Raw genomic sequence first — 22,952 nt, 5'->3', positions numbered from 1 at the left:
GCTGCCAAATATTTTAAAAAGTGGTGATATTTTAATGTAAAATATATTAAACCATGCCACAAAAGACAACTTTTGTTTTCTTTGCCTAAGCTACTGACTCCTGCTGCTGTATAATTCTATGGCTGCTGGTAGTCCTACCTGACTCTAGATATGGATCACAACAGGATGTTTGCCCATGGGGGACAAGATAGCTAAGCCACAACTTCTTCTCACCAGCTGCAGATACATGGACTATCTGCAATTTTACCACCCAATCACCTCTAATGCTAAGGCAATAAAGACAACTGGAGTGCTCCTCAAGCAACCCCAGATCACAGTAGTTAACAGTACTTAGAAGCTAGAGCTTCCTGGCCCGTAGCGACCCATTACAAACTATCTTTTATTATTGAGTCCTCAGAGAAGCATGGGTATTGTTTTCATCCTTGAAAAACTGGCGCCTCTACTGCATCCAAAGTGATTGAGAGTTTCTGATAATTCTCACACCTTTGGGGGGGGGGGGGCTACCACTTTGATACAGTAACCTCTCAGCTGAAACAAACTGGACATGTAGATGGTGAATTATCTGGCCTGAACAATCAGTTTTGCCTAGTACTTCAAATGTCTATATATGTTTTATGTGGTGAGGAGTTTCCATTATGGACAGCAGCTTTTTAAAAGATGTAAAAACAAATACTCTGATCTGTTTTCTGGTCTCTATCTCAGCTGCAGTAAAATGCATTCATTTTAAATTTTGTTGCGTGGGCTCAGGTAGTAAGCTGAAATAGTCAAGTATGTATTTCAGTACCACTACTATAATATTTCTAAGATGGGCAAAAGCACTCACCAAGACAAATAATCAAGTTAAGAGTCTTCAGATTTCCACAATGGTCAGATTGATGTCATATTAGTGATCCTTTGATAACTAGTAGGAAACAAACTCAAAGAAAACTCCACACAAAATGTTTTTTTTAATATATAAAAGTTTGCATTTTAAAATTTTCTAGATTAACCTGCTAAAGGCCATTTTTCCTTGGTGGTCTTTTACAACAGATTTGATTTTCTTTCCTTTAAATTATTAACAAACAAAAGCCAGAGGTCAAGGCTCACAGTGCAGACCACCACATTTAAGACGAAAAGTGACGATGAGATCAATCAAGACGTAAAGGTTAGGCTATGTCAAAATTGAGTTTTACAAGTCTCTAGGTTAAAGGAAGAAGGGAAGACAAAGGATGATAAGAAGTCCCACAGTTTTGAGGTCATGTGAAAGAATTAGGAGTAGGAGATGACATGGCAAATCTTGATTTCAATATAGCAAGGATGAAGAGTATGTAGAATGGCGTATTTGGAATTTAGAAGGAATGAGACAGGAAGACATTCAGAGGATTAACATCCATAAGTAGTTACAGGCCTCCCCTACAGTGCTGCTCTCTTACACACTATTCTTAACAAAGACACTGAAGAAGGGAGCTCACTACATCTGTGTCAACATCACATAAAAACTCCCACAAGGTCAAACTTTAATAACTGGTACTGGTAACAAAGTTGTACTTTACAATGACAAAGCTGAAATCTCTACATAATCAGTTCTTTCTGTAAAAAAGTTCGGTTAAGTGCTGAGAAATTTGCTGTTTGGGGAAATCATGTAATGGACCTTTGCAGCTGGAAGAGGTTAAAAATGAAAAAGAAAGAAAAACACACTTTCTTTGTCTAATTCTGTGAGCCAACCCATCATGGAGAACATACTTCAGATTGATAAAAACTTTAAACAAATAACTTCATGAGAAGCAAAAAAACAAATACGCTCTGAAATTAAGTAAAACATTCGCCATTAATTTCCTTGAGTGTTCTCCTGATTGGCCATTACAACTGCAGCAAAAACCTGCTTACATGTCTATCCAGGATTTCCGCTAGTCAGGAGAACCCAGAGAAAATTCCTGGTGATAGATTTAATCCACCAAAAGGCAGCCATTTCTGCACCTTGCGCCACATTCACTTCTTCTGCTCAATGTAAGAAAAGAAGATACATTAAATGTGCAGACCAATATTTTTGTTTCTCTTTTCAACAAAATGAAGAAATAGAGTTCTGCAAAGTAAGTGACCTCTTTCAGCTTCTTCACGTGGGCAGACAACAAAACCAGTCTTTACTAGGTTCTAGGACGATTCAAGTGACAAATGTTCTTCTTTGAAAACAACCCAGATTTTAAAACGTGTCCCATAGTTGATTATGGCTCATAGCCTTAACTCTCATTAGCTGACTCCATCTCCATTGGAATGGTCTCTGTATCGGTGGTGTGTTGATCTTCTGATTGAAGCACTGCAGGTATGTATGGAGCACTTTAAGAGAAAATGATAAGACCATATAATTTCTGTTCTACACAACATTAAAATCATTGGAACATGCCTGAAACTTCCACACTTAATCTAGTCATAAATTTGGCATCTTGTTGGAAGGAGAAGCCAAGCACTTATGCTTATTTATTTTCTAATTATTTATAATATAATTTCAAAAGCTGATATAAAAACATTGTTAATGCTTAAATGGGTGACTTTATCCACATGCCAATTAGCGCTGGTTTGCTGATCTACACAAACTAGAAATGTTTTTGATCCTCAGTATGTTAGGTTTGATCCTTGGTATGTTAACTGCCCTCAATAAAGAAGTTCTACATTAGGCTCATACCTCAGCTTGTACAGATTTTGACTGAGCATTTGTTTATCTCTTCAAAAAAGATGTCCCAAGAAATTTCATAACTGCTTTTGAAGTGCAGTCATTCCTATGTAGGGAAATGCAACAGACAATTGTGCGCGCAAGGTCCCAGGTAGCAAACGAAATGAACAACCAGTTAATTTGTTTTGTATGCGGAACATTGGCACAAACACAGCGAGAACTCTTCAAATAATGACAGGGGATGGTTCATGTTATCAAAACCACCAGAACAGGCAATTTCAACAGCATACTACTCTCTCAATACTGAAATGGTCAGCCTAGGTTATGGGCTCAAGTCCACAACGAGACTTGAATCTACAAACATCTAACACAAAGTTTAATATCTACCAACTAAGCCAAGCTAATGGGTACTTCTAATGGTTCAAGTGCAATGCAGTGTTAAGGGTGTGGATGAATCACTTACTGTTGCTTATGCCACACTTACCTATTCTGTTTGCCAACCAATGTTTCCTCAGCATTCTTCTCCTTTTCTGTCCATGACTGATCTTGTTCTTGATTCTCTGGAAGTATTTCATTCTTCTGAGATGCTGTTTCCCCATTTACTGCGGTAGAGGAATCTACAGATAGTTTATTGGGGAAAACAGAACAGGTCAACTGCAGACCTCTCATTTAAAAAAAAATGAACCTAGCTCAGGGATAAGCTAGTACAATAATTAACAGAAATTATGTTGGGTCTCCACAAATTCAGATATTCTCATCAAGAATGAACAGCTGGCAGGTTAGCTGACCACAGAAGGCAAAGTAGAGTCTGATCTGTCCTCGAAATAAACACAAAAACACACGGACTTTCCAGTATGGCCTGTTGGATAATGATCATTTTCTCCCTCTCTAGCCCAAGGGCTCTGATGCCAACTACGCTGCCCCAAATGTGGCAACCAGCTAACACTCAAACATGGGGACTTTCATCTGTGAGCCCTAGCACCATATCAAAAAATACAATTTTACACTAAACCATTAAAATATAAACTTTTAAAATTGCAATCACAATGAACTACTATCCATGCAAAAATTAAGAACTAGCAACAGAACATTATGAATCTCACAAGTTAAGGAATGTAAGTGATGTGGTGAACCCCAACAAGTTGTATTTTTATGGAGCTTTTAACATAAAAGATTACCCCAAAACATTTCACACATACAAAGAGACAGAAAAATGAACACAAAGTCATGGAAAGGGGGATTAGATGGGCAACAGACATCATAGTACCCAGCTGCAGTCTGCACCACAGTATTCCACCTAAACAGTGCTCACCAGAATCCTGCTTCTCCTTCATGCTGTGCTCAGCTTCTTTCTCCTCCTCTTTGGTTTTGTTATTTTTCTGCTGCTCCTGGTCAGAATGAGTCTTCTTCAGTGTACTATTGCCAGAATCATCTCCTCCCATAAACATGGACTTTAAATGACTGTAGATCTCACTGGCTTTTGCCATGACTTCCTGACTGGCTTTATAACGGCGTATCTAGAAAACATCACCGACAATATATAGACGCAATGAGTTACCGTGATCTTAAATATGAAGGACATTTCATGTACTTCTTAGGGTGGTCTCAGGGTTTTCACTGATGAAGATGGGGAACGGTGCAGGACAACACCTTACAGCTCTTGCAACACTCCTTTCAGCTCTCGGCTTCATTGTGTGACTCTTCACACAGCTTGGATGAATTCAGGAAGAAAGATTACAAGGGAGGATCGTGAACAAAAGTGAAGCATTTATTTCTAGCTTTAGCTCTGTATAAGTCCATCAAGCCAGTCACTTAGTCATAAGGAGTTTTTTTTTTAAAAAGTCAGAATTTTGTTTCAAGTTTAACTCAATACTAATGTCAAATGGTTTATCAGTTGTTTACAACTCTTGAGGGAGGATTCAAATTACCTTTGAACAACCATATGTTGCTCAGTTATTTGTACAATTATCGCTTACATTTAAACGTGATTAACAGCTATTCAAATCCAGGAATTCTCAGGAGTTTACAGGACTTTAGCTCTATTGGACGGTCAGTTTGGAATTTCCAAGAGATATAGCTCAGGCTAACTCAGCTCTCAAAGTGATTTAAGGAATGCAAGAGAAGAAATACATTGCCTGTAAAAGTTATCAGCAAAGTATTCATTTAGCATTGAGATGGCAATCTTTCGTGTTGAACAAGAACATGTTGTAAACTTAGGATGCTACGGACACTGTGATAAATCTTTCAAACCACACCCTATCCAACATTATTTGTTTCCAGTTTCACAACAGAATCAGCCTTACTCTTAGCCCTATCTACTACAAACTCTTGTTTAGAATATTGCGACTTCCAGACTTGACTATTTTAATGAGCCCTTTGCTGGCCTTCCATCCTCCTGAAACTCTAACTTGCTCAAAACTGGAGCATGTATCTGCCCCATTTAACTCCATCTTCACTGACTTACTCTGGCTGCCAATTTTCTAATGCATTACATTTAAAATTCCTTGCTTGCATTTATAAATCCCCTTCGTGGCTTTTTTTCACCCTTGTTCTGCAATTTTCTCCAATCCTGCGGCTCTTACCAAACAGTCCGTCCTTCTGGTGATTCCAAAAACTGTAGCAACTACTTAAACCTCTCTAGCACACCACCTTTCAAAAAAACACAAGCTTGCCAAACTTCCAGTCACCCAAATCTCTCCTTTCTGGCCCATCAAATGTTTTTGAAACAGTTTGGAATGTTTTTTTATGTTAAGGTACCATATAAACATAAGTTGTTTTCCTTCAGAAGAGTTACTTAGGAGGATTTATCTCTCTCACTTCATAGATATAATTTTACTTTATTTGTTACAGTTATAATTCACTGAATTGCTAAATATTTCAATGCTCAGTCTGCACAATTCTCAGTAACACAGCTCATAAGCGAAAACCTTTATTTATACTCAAACAGTAAGTACATGTACTATATCACCCAACAATCTTCAACATTTTACCCAAGTGCACAAGTATCTTACTGAAATGAGACAGAAACAACTTTATTTGACACATTATCTCACCTCTTATTTTGTGCCACTTCATATACAATAACTTACATCTGAAGCACCGTCCAGTATGTTTTTTTGTAAACAAACCTATGTTATTGGCCAGGACACTGGGGAAACATCCTCCATTTGTACATATTAGTTTATGGGACCGTTCAAATCCTTTTGCGGCATGCCAACAGATACACAAAGTACCAGTTTAGTTTTTCAACTGAACAGCAGCATTGCTAACTGTGCAGCACTGTATTGGAGTGTCAGCAAAGATTATTGCTCAAGTCTCAGAATGGGCTTTGAACCTACAATCATTTAACCCAAAGGCAAGTTATCAACTGAACTCAGCTGACAGGATACGTTACCTGTTTTTGCATCAAAATGGTTTTGATTTTACTTCGACACAAAATATACCAGAATTTGATCACAGCAACGTCATTCACTGCCGAGCTATGCTATCAATAGTTTCACAGCACTTTTGCACCTGCTGTACAACTGGTCTGAAGAAAATATTGAATTTTTAAGCAGCATTCACATATATTGTATGAAGCCACAAAACATTGACTACTCATTGGTGGTGGGAGAAATGTGTCGGTACAACAGGTTTTTTGGCTGTTCTTGCACCAATAAAAATGTGGATCAACGGTGATCTAAAATACAGATGCCATAAAAATATAGAGTAAGAAGGATAGAAAAAGACTGAAAAAACATAAAAGGAAACGACTGAGTTTTGATTGCCTTTGAATGCAACTAGCAAGAAAAAAAACATTGTCCACTCCAATATTTCTTCCCTAAAAGGTGGTGACTCTTGCTGGGGTGTGGTTCTACAGATGCCAACTACCCTCTGGCTTTCCTTCATGTTTAAATTAATTAAGCTGAGGTAGGAACAGTCCACATTATGGTTCTACATATGCTGGTGCCACGCTACGCATGACTTCTCGTCAACCCTGTACTTCACCACTCTATTTGTTGATAAATTTTAAAATTATCCTTTTTTAAAAAGAAAAACTGAAACCACCAGAGGCACGTTATTCTTTTGTTTACTTTCAGCTGGGCCGTGCAAACTATTTTCCATTCCCTCTGCCAGAAAGCATCACCGTTTTACTTGGAGACCAACAGCTCAAGTTGAGAACTAAACAGTCATGGTATTACCTCCAGCACCATCAAAATTTCATGCCATATTCATTAACTTATAAACTTCCAAAATGAAGCTGTCCACCTTAAATACAAGTCAATGTTGCAAACATTATTGTGTGAGTAGTCCACCCATGACTACTAGAATGTTGAAATAGAATATTAACTGAATTAAAATACTTTCAAATCAGATGTATAAGCAATGCCAAATAAGCACCAAAATGAAGTTATTTAATTATCACTTAGGCTAATTTTTCAAACAATTTAATACACAAGTAAATAAGCCCACACTACAAGACAGTGACAGACCTGAATTAGGATCAATTGCTATAATCACCAATAAAAGCACAGTACAACAAATATACCTTTTTAAATATAAAAACAGAAAATGCTAGCAAAACTCAGGTCTGGTAGCATCTGCAGAGTGAGAAACAAAGTTAACATTTCAAGTCTGTATGACTTCTTCAGAGTCTGACGGACATGAAACATTAACTATCTCTCCACAGATGCTGTAGTTTTGTTTTTATTTCAGACTTCCAGTATCCGCAGTATTTTACTTATACCTTTTTTAATGTTGCGACCAGATCACTGTGTTTCTGCAAGAGCTGTGTAGTGACTTGCAGTGTTCGCAGTTCTTCAAGTGCCTCCACACACTTCTTGACATCCTACAAAACATCAGCAGTTAAAGCATTTGGTAACAGTCTGGCCTCTGTATATTGCTAAGCTTTCAATTACTTTCCAGTGGACTCTCTGTATCCCTTTTATGATCATAAAAAACAGGAGCAGGATTAGGCCAGTCAGCTCATCGATCCTGCACCACCTTTCAATAATATCATCTGATTGTGGCCTTAACTCCAGTTTCCTGCCTGTCCCCATAATCCTTGACTCCCTTGTCAATCAAAAATCTGACTATCTCAGCTTAAAATATATTCAATGACCCAGCCTCCACTGCTCGCTTGGGAAGAGAATTCCAAACACTAAATGACCCTCAGAGAAGAAATTCTTCCTCATCTCTATCTTCACTGGGAAACCCCTTACTTTTAAACTGTCTCACCTGGTTCTATATGTCCCCGCAGGGGGAAACATCCTCTCAGCAACTACCCTGTCTTTCTTGAGAGTTATGAAATAGCTCCTTAAATGTCTACCGCTCCTTCTCCACCATCTTACCTTTTAACCTATTTTCTCTTTCTGTTTTAGCCAACTCTGTCTTCATACCATTGTAATTGCCTTTATTTAAGGCACATGTTTTAGAAACAAATTTTTCACCCTCAAACTGAATGTGAAATTCTAACATGTTACAATCAATCTTCCCTAGAGGATCCTTTACTATGAGGTTATTAATTGATCCTGTCTCATTACACATTACCAGGTCTCAAGCAGCTTGATCCCCAGTTGGTTCTGGATCATGTTGTTCTGAGAAACTGTCCTGAATACACTCCATGAACTCATCCTCCAGGCTATGTTGGCCAATTTGATTTGTCCAATCTATACGAACATTAAAAACTCTCACGAGTATCGCAGTACCTTTCTTACAAGCCCTTATAATTTCTTAATTTATAATCTACTTTTGTCCATATGCTAAATATCGCAAACTGTTATGCATCTCTAGCTTCGAAGATTGTGTGGCTTCCTTGATATTTCTCATTCAGTTCTTTTCACACATTGGTGTATCTAGCAATAGTAACTGGATGATATTAATTACTACTTCCAATGCAAGACCAGCCATGCCTGTGACTTTTAGACATATAAAACCAGAGCAATGATGCCATCCAGTGATTTTCTATGAACAGTGTATCCGAACGGCCTGAATACCCAAACTTTCTCATCCAATAGAGAAGTCACTTGTTCTGCTTTCTCAATCTTCACCAAGAAAATAGTTGCTTTCTTTCCATGCAACAATGGATAATACAGTAATACACCTGGTGATGTATTTCACTTGCACAGCTTCAAAGCTATTTCCTATCTAATTTTGTTTCTACATTGTAAATTCTGTGTTTAATAAGGCGAATAATTCTAGTTCTATTGAAATAGTGGAAATAGCGTGGAAAGGGGGTGGAGAGGTGTCGGTGCTGAAGCACAGTTCTTGCTTTTCTGAATCGGGAGCTTGTTTTTTGTGTGGGGGTTACAAATTTTGGGCTTGCACTTTACAATAATTATTTTACAGTATATTCCTTTGGGTTCAGCATTTTGCACTGTATTCCTTTGGATTCACTTTTGTGCAAGTGGATCAGCATCCTTTATGATCAGATACTACAATCTCGCATCTGTCCCTCAATCTTCTGGAAGGCACCTGCTCGCTCCAGGCGAGGCCAATTACAAAAAAAACTGATTTATTTTACGTGTGAGTGAACAGAGTAGTTATTACAATGACTTTTAAATTATTTTCTTAATACTCCTCTTAAAATAGCGATTCCACAATATCCCAATTTAGCTTGCTAAATGTTTTCTGATTAGCATTCACCTAGAGTCTAGCCATACTAGATCTAATTTGAGAATATCTTTTTATTTACTTTCTTACTCTTGCAGACTGTCATATAATTTCTCTCACTGTGTTTGAGAAATACATTCTGGACAGGCCAAGTCTAATTCTTTATGTGCTGAATCATAATCTACATTTCCAAAAGTTGTATGTTGTGAATGTAACCTTAATTCGACTGCATATAATTTAGTAGAATACATTAAATATACATTACATGAAATTCCTCCAAGATTAAATAATTCCCAAAATATGTTTTTTGGTAATTTGGCGCATCACCTTTTGTAAGGTGGGGTTCCCTTGGGGGTCTCACTTAATGAGCCTGACATATGTACTTGGACCCAATCTCTAAGTGCCTGGATATCCTTGGTTTAAGATATTTGGCCTTTTCCTAATCTGAATTGATATTAATAAATGCAAGTGTCTGAGCTGGAAAAAAATTCTGTCAAAAACAATTCAAAGGAATAAAGAAAAGTTCTACATGAACTGATTTCCACTTTAAAGTTACTAGAATCTTTTAAGTGTTTGGGATTAAAAAACAAATTATTTTAAATCCTATACAAGTTTCACATCAGCCCTGACTTTCCCAATAGAAATACAAAGTCTGACCTTCAATACAAATCTTTACCGATACTCACAGGACTGTCAACCTTCAGAGCATGTTTAATGTCTGTATGTATCTTCTGAAGCTTCTGCTCTGCCGTCATCTCTGTTAAATAATGAAAATGTCATCAGAAACGTGTTGGACCTTCTTCAATAAGCCTTTATAAACGGCAAGAGGGAGACAGCATGAAGACAGCAGGCCAGCCAAATGATCAGCTTAGTCTCTGTAGGGTGTGTACATCACAGACTTGCCTTAGCCTTTTTAAGAGTACTGCCATTTTCTTCATTAGGTTCAGGAGACTTACTCCACGAGTTAATGGTCTGGTTATTTGAAGAGAGTAAAACAAGCTTGGTATATTAAGACTGTGCTGCTGACAACTACAAAATCTCAGTTCCACAGATTCTACGGAGAGGCTACGCCACCATAAAATATTGACCAGCATTTTGCAGTTGGAATGACAGCAAAACTGTTGGTGTTCAACATCCTTACTCTGGTGAAACTGACAGCAAATTTTGCATTTGCACATCTCAACTTTTATTTTGTTTGCTGTAAAATTATTAAAGTTATAGAAAGTGAACGGTAAAACCTGCCTGTTACTTCCTGGTTTGCTGACTATGAGAATACTTCAATGTGACTGGCTGCTTAGCCTGCTTGATGACATTACTATTTCTGGATGCCAGAGATCCCCTATAGCTGGCACTAGGATGAAATTCACATCGGGGAAGGGGAAATCCATGCCAGAGGAATCGCTAGGTGTTCGTGGATAGCTTTTTTTTTAAGGTCAGAGGAGTGTGCTGTCACTTTATCCTGACTGTAAAATCTGGTCTTTAAAATTTTCTTTAGGCTGTATGTTTAAATTGTCAGTTTCCAGCAGGGACTTAAATCCCATGAGGTGTGTACCTTTTTTCTTTTCTAGCTTCCTAGCTTGCAACTTTTCTTCTTTCTTCTTTTCCTTTTCTGCCTTGGCTGCTGCCCTGCAGAAAAGTGAATTACAAAAGTGAGAGAAAAGAAAACAAAAACTCTCCAATCAGTAACTTCAGATTTGGGTTTCAGGAACAACATTTTTCTTCTCCTAAACAATAAAGAAGGGGAAGACTTGCATTCATAAAGCACCTTTCATGATCTCAGGGCATTGCAAACTGCTTTACAGCCAATTAAGTACTTTTTGAAGTGTAGTTGCTGGTCCATTGTGTCCAATGTAGAAACTGTGGCAGCTATTATGCACACACAGCAAGGTCCCACAGTCAGAAATCCGATAATTACCAAATTACCTTCTACTTTTAAGATAAAGGCAAAATACTGCGGATGCTAGAAATCTTAAACAAAAACAAAAAATGCTGGAAAAGCTCAGCAGGTCTGACAGCAACTGTAGAGAGAAAGACAGAGTTAACGTTTCGAGTCCGTATGGACTCTGTCTTTCTCTCCACAGATGCTGTCAGACCTGCTGAGCTTTTCCAGCGTTTTTTGTTTTTGTTCTACTTTTAAGGTGTTGATTAAGGGATAAATGTTGATTAGAGAGCTCCCTTGTGATTCTTTATAATATAGTCGTGTCTTGGGATCTTTTACGCCCAACCAAGGATTGGCCCTCGATTTAAACTCTCAAGAGCTTCTTTCTGGCTGTGGTTCCATGGCACTGCCAGCCCTTTAATGGCTATTTTGAGAGATTAACTGACTCTTAGTCAAGAACATTACATTCAAGTCGAATTCTATTTTTAGTCAGGCATTGCAAATACACTGGGTTATGACTGCTGTAAGAATTTAGCTGAATTTGCCTTCCATATCCCAGGAAATTATCCAATTGTTTATTTGAGATCAGTCATGGAATGAGCAAGAACCTCCTTCAATAACAAGAAGGCAGCATTTACTGAAAAATTGGATGTTTAACAGATTTTTGATCACTTTTGTTATACCATTGGATATAGAAAAAAAAGAGTGCTGAAGGCTGATTTGTTCCAGTTACAGAGGAACAAAGCACAACTCACCTTTCTTTGTGACGGTCTTCCAGCTTACGTTTTCTTTCTTTTTGTTCTTTCTCTTTTTTCTGTTGATTTTGTTTAGTTGTGGGCTCGGGATGTGGTTTCTTAGACTTTTTCTTCACCTGTAAACAATAAAGCTATATTTATTTGGGTAACATATTGGCGCAGATAGAAAATTGGCTAGCTAACAGGAAGCAAAGTGTTGGCATAAATGGGTCTTTTTCCAGTTGGCAGGATGGGACGGCAGTGTGCCACAGGGCTCAGTGCTGGGGCCTCAACTTTTTTACAATTTATATAAACGACTTGGGTGAAGGGACCGAAGGAATGGATGTTAAACTTGCTGATGACACAAAGATAGGTAGGAAAGTAAACTGTGAAGAGGACGTAGGGAGGCTCCAAAGTGATACAGATGATAGGTTAAGTGAGTGGGCAAAGATCTGTCAAATGAAGTATAATGTGGGCAAATGTGAAAATCGTTCATTTTGGCAAGAAGAATAAAAATGATTATTTAAATGGAGAGAGATTGCAGAGCTCAGATTCAGAGGTATCAGGGTGTCCTAGTGCATGAATCACAAAAGGTTAGTATGCAGATACAGCAGGTAATTAGGAAAGCCAATAGAAGGTCATCCTTTATTGTGAGGGGAATTGATTACAAAAGTAGGGAGGTTATGCTTCAGTTGTATTGGACATTGGTGAGACCATATCTAGAATATTGTGTAACTGTGCTGGTCTCCTTAAAGATGTAAATGTGTTACAAGCAGTTGAGAGAAGGTTTACTAGACTAATAGAGGGAATGGGCAGGTTGTCTTATGAGGAAAGGCTGGACAGGTTAGGCTTGTATCCACTGGAATTTAGAAGAGTAAAAGGCGACTTAATTGAAACCTTCAAGATCCTGAGGGGTTTTGACAGGGTGGATGTGGAGAGGATGTTTCCTCTTGTGGGGGAATCTAGAACCAGGGTTCACTGTTTAAAAATAAGGGGTCGCTCATTTAAGACAGAGATGAGGAGAAATTTTTTCTCTCAGCAGGTTGTGTGTCTTTGGAACTCTCTTCCTCAAAATGCGTTGGAAGCAGAGTCTTTGAATATTTTTAACGCAGAGTTAGATTCTTGATTAACAAGGGGGTGACAGATTATTGGGATAGGCAGGAATGTGGGGCTGAGGTTACATTCAGATTGGCCATGATCTTATTGAATGACGGAGCAAGCTCGAAGGGCCAAGTGGCCTACTTCTGCTCCTAAGTTAAATGTTAGTATTCACTTTTGTTTCTATTTTAGTGAAACTATATAAACTATTTTAGTGAAAGCACTATGCAGCAAAACAGGATACCAAACCCCGTCCACTTAATATATCCTGGTTTTACTAGGTTTTCACATTTCCATAAGACCAAAAGACATAGGAGCAGAAATTAGGCCATTCGGCCCATCGAGTCTGCTCCGCCATTCAATCATGGCTGATAAGTTTCTCAACCCCATTCTCCCCGTAACCTTTGATCCCCTTACCAGTCAAGAACCTATCTACCTCGGTCTTAAATATACTCAATGACCTGGCCTCCACAGCCTTCTGTGGCAATGAATTCCATAGATTCACCACTCTCCGGCTAAAGAAGTTTCTCCTCATCTCTGTTCTAAAAGGTCTTCCCTTTACTCTGAGGCTGTGCCCTTGGGTCCTAGTCTATCCTACTAATGGAAACATCTTCCCCACGTCCACTCTATCCAGGCCTTTCCGTATTCTGTAAGTTTCAATCAGATCCCCCCCTCATCCTTCTAAACTCTATCAAATATAGACCCAGAGTCCTCAAACATTCCTCATATGTTAAGCCTTTCATTCCTGGGATCGTTCTCATGAACCTCCTCTGTGCCCTCTCCAGGGCCAGAACATCCTTCCTGAGATACGTGGCCCAAAATTGCTCACAATATTCTAAATGTGTCTGACCAGAACTTTATAAAAGCCTCAGCAGCACATCCCTGCTTTTATTTCCATTTATCATTCCATTAGAAGTGTTCGGTTTTTCTGGTACAAAGAGATGTTCTGCTAACCAACTTGATGAAAACAAGACAAAAGTCTTGCTCTATCCAAGCATCAACTTCCTCTCTTCTCTCTTGGACTACTCCGCAACCAATACAAATATATGTTGTAAAGAACCTATTCTTCTTTTTATCTCACTCTTAAATTCCATGTTTTGATAGAGTTAAGTTATTGAGTTAGAAGTTAGCAGCTCATATTACTTCCTTATGCCACTAGTTAAAAACAATTTGTTCAATAACAGTTATTTACTTATTAAGTTTACAAACCTGGTGTTCATATTCTGTTAACCTAAATTAACCAGTTAGGTAGAATTGGGGCAATCTGGTAGTTTGGTCAAACTTTTCATATTTGTTGTGGCTTGGGGAACAATGAGGCTTGATATTACAGCGCACTATCCCAGTGAGTCGTGACAATATTCATAATCAAGACATCTTAAACGGCATTTACACTACAGCTTTAGCATCAATTCAGACAATTTGAAGTGTAAATCCAGAATAAGAACTGAACTGATGGCAGAATAAAGTGGACTGGGATCCTTTGTACAATATGAGGTAGATGGAGTGCAAGACTTCCTCATCCAGAGAGCACAGCCAATACGATGTCAAATCAGAGCAAAAGGTCCACAGTTCTTCCAATTCCATGCAACTAATTTAAATGTTTAGAGAGTCTAGACTCTGCCTCACACACAACCTAAACACTAAAAATTTAACAGCATCTATTTGCAAGCACACATCTTCTCATCTGCGCAGCAGAAGTTAAATTTTAGCCAGGCAATGTAACGGAGTACGACTAAAACAAAAGCTGTAGCTATCAGTCTCAAATTGGTAGCTGGAGTAAAACTGCTCCTGCAAGTTGGAGTTGGGCTAATTCTTTTCACTGACAACCCAATCCAAAAGACTGGTTAAATAATGTATATCTATTCTTTTCTTACTTCTGCCTGAATGCATCTATCCCTCAAAATCTCAACAGCGTAGCAAGTTCCACAGCTAATCACTTGTCTATTATAATTCTCCATGTCGAACCTTGAAGTTGTGTCACATATTTATTAGTTGATGCATCTCTGTACCGCACTTTATCTTTGAAGAACTCGCTCACTTTGTAGTGTTGTGTGCTTTACCATAATCAGTCTCATTTATGAACTATCATTTGGACTGGGCAACAATACAGTTCACGGGAAACCTTAATTTTGTAATCTAAATATCTTTGGATATTATTCATATCTTTTAATGTTAGCCATATATGCCCAAAGAACTGAAATGGTCCTTAGTCATTGCCTGATTCCCAAAGTCATTCATATGGACTTCCAGAAGGCATTTGATAAAGTCCCTCGTAAAAGACTGTTAGCTAAAGTCGAATCTCATGAAATTGAAGACACCTGGCTAGGAAATCGGCTGAGCCGCAGGAGACAGAGTAGGGATAATGGGCACACACTAATTGGCAGAATGTAACCTAGTGGTGTCCTGCAAAAATCTATGTTGGGACCTCACCATATTAATGGTTTGGATGATGGGGTACACAGTCACATATCTGAAATTGCCAATGACACAAACACGGCAAAATTGTAAGCAGTGTAGATAGAAGTGTAACATTACAAAGACACAATAATAATAGTGAATGGACAAAACTGTGGCAAATGGATTTCATTGTAGGCAAATGTGAGGTTATCCATTTTAGACCTGAAAAGGATAGAACAGGGTACTTTCTAAATGGTGAAAAGCTAGAAAGAGTTGTGGGTCCATGAGACTTAGGCCCCAGGTAGACACATTAAAACATCATGAACAAGGGCAGAAAATAATTTAAAAGACTAAGGGAATGCTGGAACTTAAATCTAGAGGACTAGAATACAAAGAGGTTGAAGTCATGTTTCAGCAATACAAATCCCTAATTAAAACACACCTGAAGTACTGTGCTCAGTTCTGGACATCAGCGTCTGGAGGCGGGGCATTGAATATTTTTAAGGCAGGGGGTAGGCAGATTCTTGTTAGGCAAGGGAATCAAAGGTTATCGGGGTTAGAGGGGAATGTGGAAATCGAAACACAAGATGATCAGCCATGATCTTATTGAATGGCAGAGCAGGCTCGAGGGGCCAAATGGTCTACTTCTGTTCCTATTTCTTTTGTTCTATGTCTTAGGAAGAGTTTAACATTTTTGGAGAGAGTGCAGCGTACGTAGATTTATCAGAAAGATACTTGGACTCTAAAGCTTAAATTATGAGGAGAGATCACACAATCTAGGATTTTTCCCTTGGAATTTAGCAGTTGATGGGGCAATTTGACTGAAGTTTTCAAGATATTAAGAGAAACAGATATGGTAGCTAGAGACAGAAACTATCTCTGTTGGTTGGGTCTCTAGGACTAGGGAGCATAGTCTAAAAATTAGAACTAGAGCCTTCAGGAGTGAAACGAGGAAACGTTTCTACATTCAAAGAGTGGCAAAAGTTTGGATATCTCTTCTGCAAATGGCAATTGTTGCTCGATCAATTGTTAACTTTAAAACTCAGACTGATGGATTTTTGTTAACCCAAGGTATTAGGGATGTAGAGCAAAGTTGGTTATATGAGGATAGGTCACAGTTCAGCCATGATCTCGCTGAATGGCTGATCAGGCTTGACGTAATAACTAGCCTACTCCTGGTCCTATGTTTCTAAAGGGATAAATACTGAAATTTTGCTCATACAGTCTACAAGGAAACAGTTCCCATCATTGTTAATACCCACAGTCAAATAGCTTGCCAACATTCACAGTGTGGATGCACACAATAAGAATAGCAACTTGGATGACTATCAGTTGGCAGCTGATGGCCATAAAACTGCACCCCAAAATGAGTCTGCACCTTCAACAATGTTGGCATGACCATTTGAATGAAAAAATAATGTTTAAATCCAATGAATAATGTATATATGAGAAGACAGTCACCTCCTTTTCCACCTCTGAGTCAGAATCAGAGGCGTATTTCAATTTAGTCCGATTTTTTTTCATCTTCTTTGATTCTTTCTTCTTCATTTCATCTATTTCATCAAGTATTTTGTCCTGTTCCTCTTCTTTTTCTTTTTCTTCTTTTCGTTTTCTCTTTTCTTCCTCTTCCTCCTCCCTTTCCTTTTCTCTCAACTTCCTCAGCTCTTCTTCCTGTTGTTTCCTCCTCCTTTCCTCTATCTCTCTCTTTCGCTCCTCATCTCGTTTTTTCCAGTCACTGATCTTGCCTTCAGCATCACTGTCACTGTCACTGCTAAAATTAAATACTAAATGTAAGGCACATACATCTTTTCATAAGGAACTTCTAAAGTATCATAGATGCAATGGGCCTAGTATAGAAGCTGTATTTTTAATGATTGTTTATTGCAATTATTAATGGGGTTTTACCAATTCTTGGATTTACTAACCAGCTTGAGATATTTCTGCTCTATGTCAGAGCTCCATTCAAAATTGCTGTGGGTAAAGACCTCACCTTATGTAATACTGACCTATACAGACAAAAAGGTCTCAGCTTTAATTCTTCTCCTTGACTGACTTGATCTCAGTAGGGGTGGGGGTTGGAAAACCAACAATTGAAATCAGTGAAAGGGGCGTTACTTAAAAACCACAGTAAATTCAACATTACCTATTTGTAATAATGAAAATCATCACCACAAATTGAGTACAAGTTCACAGAAGTAAATGAAATGGTTACTACTGTCATGCCCAGTGAAGGCAGTGAAAGGAACTTTAAACATGGACTGGATTCATTATATAATTTTCTGCAACTGTCTTTTAGTTAAAAAGTAAAACTAACAAGGTGGCAAAGATACAAGGTGGCAAAGAAGCTGTCAAGGGTCAATTTCTGCACAAGACTATCTCAAGTCACTGGAAAGTTCCTAACTGAACTGGGTGGGATGGGGCCCTCTTCTTTGAATGGACATGCCCAGGTGGAACCCATCCATGGAATTTACACCTGCCACTGTTTGTGGGTTACCAAAACTCAAAATCAATGGACTTCCAGGCTTCACTGTCAGGATTTAATTGGGAGTGGGGTGCAGACTGCTCGCTGGCAGTGGCACACGAAATAAACCTGCACAATAACACACTGCAGACAGTCTAACCTAACTGATAGTGGGACTTCCGACCCTCAGTAGGAAAGCCCCGCCCTGAAAAGCGGCCAGTCAATCTGACTGGCTAGCAGCTCCAGCAGTCCTGGCAGTGCCAGAGCTCAGTAGTGGGTGCTACTGGGACTGCAAGCAGGCCCAGGAAGAAGAAAATATGGACACCAGAGTCAAGTAAGTCCTTTTAGGGAGGGATCAGGCAACCTAGGGGGTGAGAGGGGTGGTTTTGGAGGCCAGGCAGGAGAAATTGAAGGGTGGGATAAAATTTTGAGTGATGCCCCCGATGAGCACAGGGCACCTCCCCAAAGCATGTAACCCCCTTCCTTCCCACCCTTTAAGCATTTGTGTTTAAAAAAACCTGCCCATTCCCACTCGCCTGCTCATGCCAACTGTATTATGGGTGTGAGCAGCATGCTAGTCAGGTAAACTAACTTGCTAACAAGCTCAGATGATCCTTAATTATTTATTTTAAAATGGCCAGTGAGCTACTCATTTCAGCACTGCCCACCTACCTTGTTATGGGGAACAGTTCTGGGGGGGGGGGTGGTGATCCTGCCACCCATTGTATTTTACGTGCCACTACTCCCAGCCTCCACACCAAGAACATGCTCAGTGGGGACAGTAAAATCCAGCCCCACGTCTCCAAGTTCGAAACTTAAAGTTGCAGAAGCCAGTTTATCATAAGTACGTGTAAACAGACCCACCCCATCCATTGTATAGCAGTTGCTTCTAGCCTTAAATCACTCTGGGTGAACAATATCATGTCACCAAAACTGATTTTGGGTCACAATTTCTTTTATCCCAAGAGAAACTAAGCAGTCTGCAAAGAACACAGCAAAAAGCAGCGACTGCAGAAAATACAGTAACATGCATGCCTTTTTACAAGCTGGAGATTGCTATATCTTCAAGTCTCCTACCGTTCCTTTTCAGAGACCACAAAAACAGAAATCTGACCTCCAGATAATAAAATTTTCCCGAGAGAGCGAGCGCACACACATGCGCATAGGCTAGCAGGATGAATGCATGAATAGTAATTCTCTTTATTTAAACCCATAAAATCTTTGTGCTGATTATTTAAAAATTGACCACAGGCTCAGCAGTTGAGAAACATACCCATCTTCCTTTCCAAAAAACATACTGATTACAAGCAATAAGGAAAAGGGGATAAGCGTTTCAGTTCTCTCCTATCCCCATCTGTAACATGACAATTACTTTACAGAAGTACTAACATGCAAATAACTTTGCTAGCTTTTCTTTAGAATTTAATTATTTTTAATCTACCACTCACTCAATGGCAAATATCTTTGTTGATAGTTGTGACGGTGATGCTACTGAGGGGTAGGGAAAGGGCAGGGTTGTAAAAGTGCTGTAAACAGCTTCTCCGGTCAAAGGACAAGGCTTTTGGGGAAGCACATCGAAGTCTTTTAAAATACATATTTAGAAACCCACTTAAAAAGGTCAGAGCCTGTGATGCATCAACTAGCAGTGAGAGACGACAAGGTAAAATTAAGTGGCAGTGTTCAAGCTATGGTTTTAGGAATGAACAAATTTCAGTTAGGAAAGGCTATACCAAGCTTTTAGCTCTGTAATCATGGCCAAAAAACTGATAAGATGGTTAGAATAATAGATTGGATGAATTAATACCTATAGCATAGTGCAACTCTGTAAAGCCGGTAAATTATATGAGAAAGGAAAGGAGGGAGCCAATGGCCTTTACTTAAAGAGCAGTGACTAATGTTCTTCAGCATAAGTCATAGATCCTTTCTTAATTATCATTATATTCATATCAAAGTAACCTGTACCAAACTTAATCTTTATGTAGACAATTCTACATGATTTCCAAAATTTACTTTCCTTTAACATACTAATATATACTTCATTCAATTCCAGTAACTTTGGAAATTTAGTTTGGTCTATTTGCAAAACCAATGATTTTGGCAATTTGACCAACCTGAGGCTGCTGGAGACAGAAGGTAACCTTTCAATCTTTGGCTTCCTCCCTCGGGGTTTTGGAGTCTTCTTTTGAGCTGCTGAAAAGAAAGAGGAAGATGGAAGAGGTTCTTTCTAGAATCGGCCTGCAGTTAATATGAAATTCACAATTTACCTGTTAGTTGTACTAAGTCCTATATTTTTTAACATAATAGACTAACTACATTGTAATACCTTTAGAAAGTTACAGATATTGTGGACCTTGAAAAACGCAAGCTACATAATCTATTTTGCTTAATTAATCCATCATAAGACAGATAGGTTGTAAATACTAATACTTATGACAGAACTCAAATTGATTAATGTTTAAGTGTATTATGTAAATAATTAAACTAATAATGGACTAGTTCACTACTCAATGTTTGGACATTACCAGTGGCTATGGAAATAAATGCTGACTGCAGAAACTATTGACCCTCATTGTCTTACCTGGTTTTCTGCCTCTGGTAGGTTTCTTTATGGAGTCATCGGAGTCAGATTCTCGCTTATAATCTTCATCATCATCATCTTCCTTAGCTTGTACCTGCTTCTTCTGCTCCTCCTCCTCATCATCATCATCCTGCTTCTCATCTTCTTCCTCTTCTTCATCAGAGTCATACTTCTAGAAAGGTTTATATAGAAAACAATGAATACCTTGCCTATTAATCCAGGGGGAAGAAAGCCTGAGTGCTTGATAAATCATTCAAAAATTGGATGACTTACTGTTGAGCAATTTGCAAGCAATGACATTTGCATATAGCACTTGTAACTAATAAGATGTCCCAAAACACTGCACACAGAGAGTCAAATGGAAATATAAGGTTTGAGGAGATTCCGAAAGGCAGAGAGGGAAATAATGCAAGGAGGTTTAGTAAGCAAGTTCCAAGATGGTGAAGGCTCTGCCATCAATGGTGAACCAAAGGGAGGGAACTGAAGGGAACTGTTTCAAGGGGATTTGGACAGACTTAGTGAGTGAGTGGGCGAGAACATCCCAGATGGAATATGATATAGAAAATATGAGGTTGTCCACTTCAGTGGGATGATCAGATATGCAGAGTATTTCTTAAATGGTGAAAGATTAGAAAGTGTAGATGTACAAAAAGACCTGGGTGTCCTTGTCAATAAGTCACTGAAGGCTAATATGCAGGTGCAGCAATTAGAAAGGCTAATGGTATGTTGGCCTTTATCACAAGAGGGTTTCAGTACAGGAGTAGCGAAGACTTGCTTCAATTAAATAGATCCTTGGTTAAACTGCACCTGAAGTACCGTGTGCAGTTTAGGTTCTCTTACCTTAGAATAGATATTATTGCCATTGAGGGAATGCAAGGAAGGTTCACCAGACTTGTTCCTGGGTTGGCAGAGCTGTCCTAAGAGAAGAGATTGGGGAAACTGGGCCTATATCCTTTGGAGTTTCAAAAAAATGAGAGGTGATCTCATTGAAACCTACAATAAAGGGATAAATTGGGTAGATGCAGTTTCGATGTTTATCCTGGCTGGGGAGTCTAGAGTCAGGGGACACAATTTCAAAATAAGAGGGAAGCCACTTTGAACTGAGGGGAGATTTTTTTTTTAAACTCAGAGGGTTGTGAATCTTTGGAATTCTCTGCCCCAGAGGGCTGTGGAAGCTCAGTCATTGAGTATGTTTAAATTAGAGATTGACAGATTTCTAAATGCCAACAACATGAAGTGATATGGGGATAGTGTGGGAAAAAGGTAGTGAAGTGGATGATCAGCCATGATCATATTGAATGGCAGAGCAGACTCGATGGGCTAAACAGCCTACTCCTGCTCCTATGTTCCTTGGCATAGGAGGCCACAGCTGAAGCGAATGGGTTCAGAGACACAGAGAGAGTTAAAGATGATTACAGAGAGATGGTGGAGCAAGTTTATGGAAGATGCAGTGGTAATGTCACTGGACCAATAATCCAGAAGCCTGGGCCAATGCTCTGGGTTCATGGGTTCAAATCCCACCACGGCAGCTGGTGGAATTTAAATTAATGAAATCTGGAAATGAAAGCTAGTCTCAATAACAGTGACCATGAAACTATCATTGATTGTTATAAAGACCTATCTGGTTCATTAATGTCCTTTAGTGAAAGAAACATGCATCCTTACCTGGTCCAGCCTAGATGTGACTCCAGACCCACAGCAACGTGGTTGACCCTTAAAAGCCCTTTGAAATAGCCTAGCAAGGCACTTAGTTCAATGGCAATTAGGGATAGGCAACAAATGCTGACCTGTCAGTGACACCCACATCCCATGAAAGAATAAAAAAAGCTGCATTGAGCATAGGGAGCCAGTTGAGATCAGCAAGAGTTTAATATGGGTTAGGAAGCAAGCACATGATTTTGAAACAGCCGAGCTGCAAGTGCGAATAAGGCCTAGGGATACAGTAATGGGCCGTAACATCTGAACTCCCTGGCATGGTTTTGGCATTTGGGGGGTGGTAGCCCAGAGATGCACTGGGGAATCCCCTTCAGAAGTTCCCAGAAGTGCAAGCTTCCCTGGGCAATTGACCCGCATTGGCAACCATCCGAAAATACAATTTAAATTGCAAACTTCGGATAGCTCTGAATGGGTTACACCAACAATTACCCAGAAAAAGTTAAAAGGATTAAAATCACTTCTAACTTCTGGGTCACTATTTACAGACCCAAGGGAATCCCCATTCCCCACATGCCAGAGGACTACCCCCCACCCCCACATGGGACTCCCCGACTCACCTGACCCACCAGCCCCCAAAACTCACCCCCCCCCCTCCACCAATTACTCCTCCATCCCTACCCCGACAAGGATTCTTCTCCCCTCACCCGCCCCTCACCCTCCAGGCCCACTCTCACCACCCCCCCCACTTCCCCACAGGCCAGGTCTGACCTGACCCCGCCACCAGGATCGACCCAACCTGAGGCACAACCCCCTCTCCCCCAAGGCACGATACCCTGTCCCCACCAGCCCTCCCACTACTAGAGGTCCAAACATCCCCGCCCACTGACCTTCCCACAGCTGACCTCCCCCCA

At 39.4% G+C, this 22,952-nt stretch overlaps 1 protein-coding gene across 2 annotated transcripts in view; it reads right to left on the bottom strand.

Annotated features, from left to right (window-relative positions):
* Nucleotides 1–928: 928 nt before the first annotated feature.
* hdgfl2 (HDGF like 2) overlaps nt 929–22,952 on the bottom strand; it is a 173,373-nt gene continuing 151,349 nt past the window's right edge. Inside the window, exons 7-16 of one of the 2 annotated variants that reach the window (XM_041204825.1) lie at nt 20,386–20,557; nt 19,919–19,997; nt 16,808–17,117; nt 11,873–11,988; nt 10,791–10,864; nt 9,925–9,995; nt 7,374–7,475; nt 3,960–4,164; nt 3,132–3,264; nt 929–2,313 (exon numbers count right to left, since the gene is read on the bottom strand). In XM_041204825.1, coding sequence (XP_041060759.1) covers nt 2,217–2,313; nt 3,132–3,264; nt 3,960–4,164; nt 7,374–7,475; nt 9,925–9,995; nt 10,791–10,864; nt 11,873–11,988; nt 16,808–17,117; nt 19,919–19,997; nt 20,386–20,557 — 1,359 coding nt within the window. In that variant the 3' untranslated portion in view covers nt 929–2,216. The remainder of the gene's footprint in view (nt 2,314–3,131; nt 3,265–3,959; nt 4,165–7,373; nt 7,476–9,924; nt 9,996–10,790; nt 10,865–11,872; nt 11,989–16,807; nt 17,118–19,918; nt 19,998–20,385; nt 20,558–22,952) is intronic. The other variant, XM_041204826.1, reaches the window with a different exon arrangement.

Source organism: Carcharodon carcharias, chromosome 14 (genome assembly GCF_017639515.1).
Source record: "Carcharodon carcharias isolate sCarCar2 chromosome 14, sCarCar2.pri, whole genome shotgun sequence".
NCBI lineage: Eukaryota > Metazoa > Chordata > Chondrichthyes > Lamniformes > Lamnidae > Carcharodon > Carcharodon carcharias.
The sequence above is the reverse complement of the archived record's forward strand: the minus strand, read 5'-3'. Positions and strand labels throughout refer to the sequence as shown.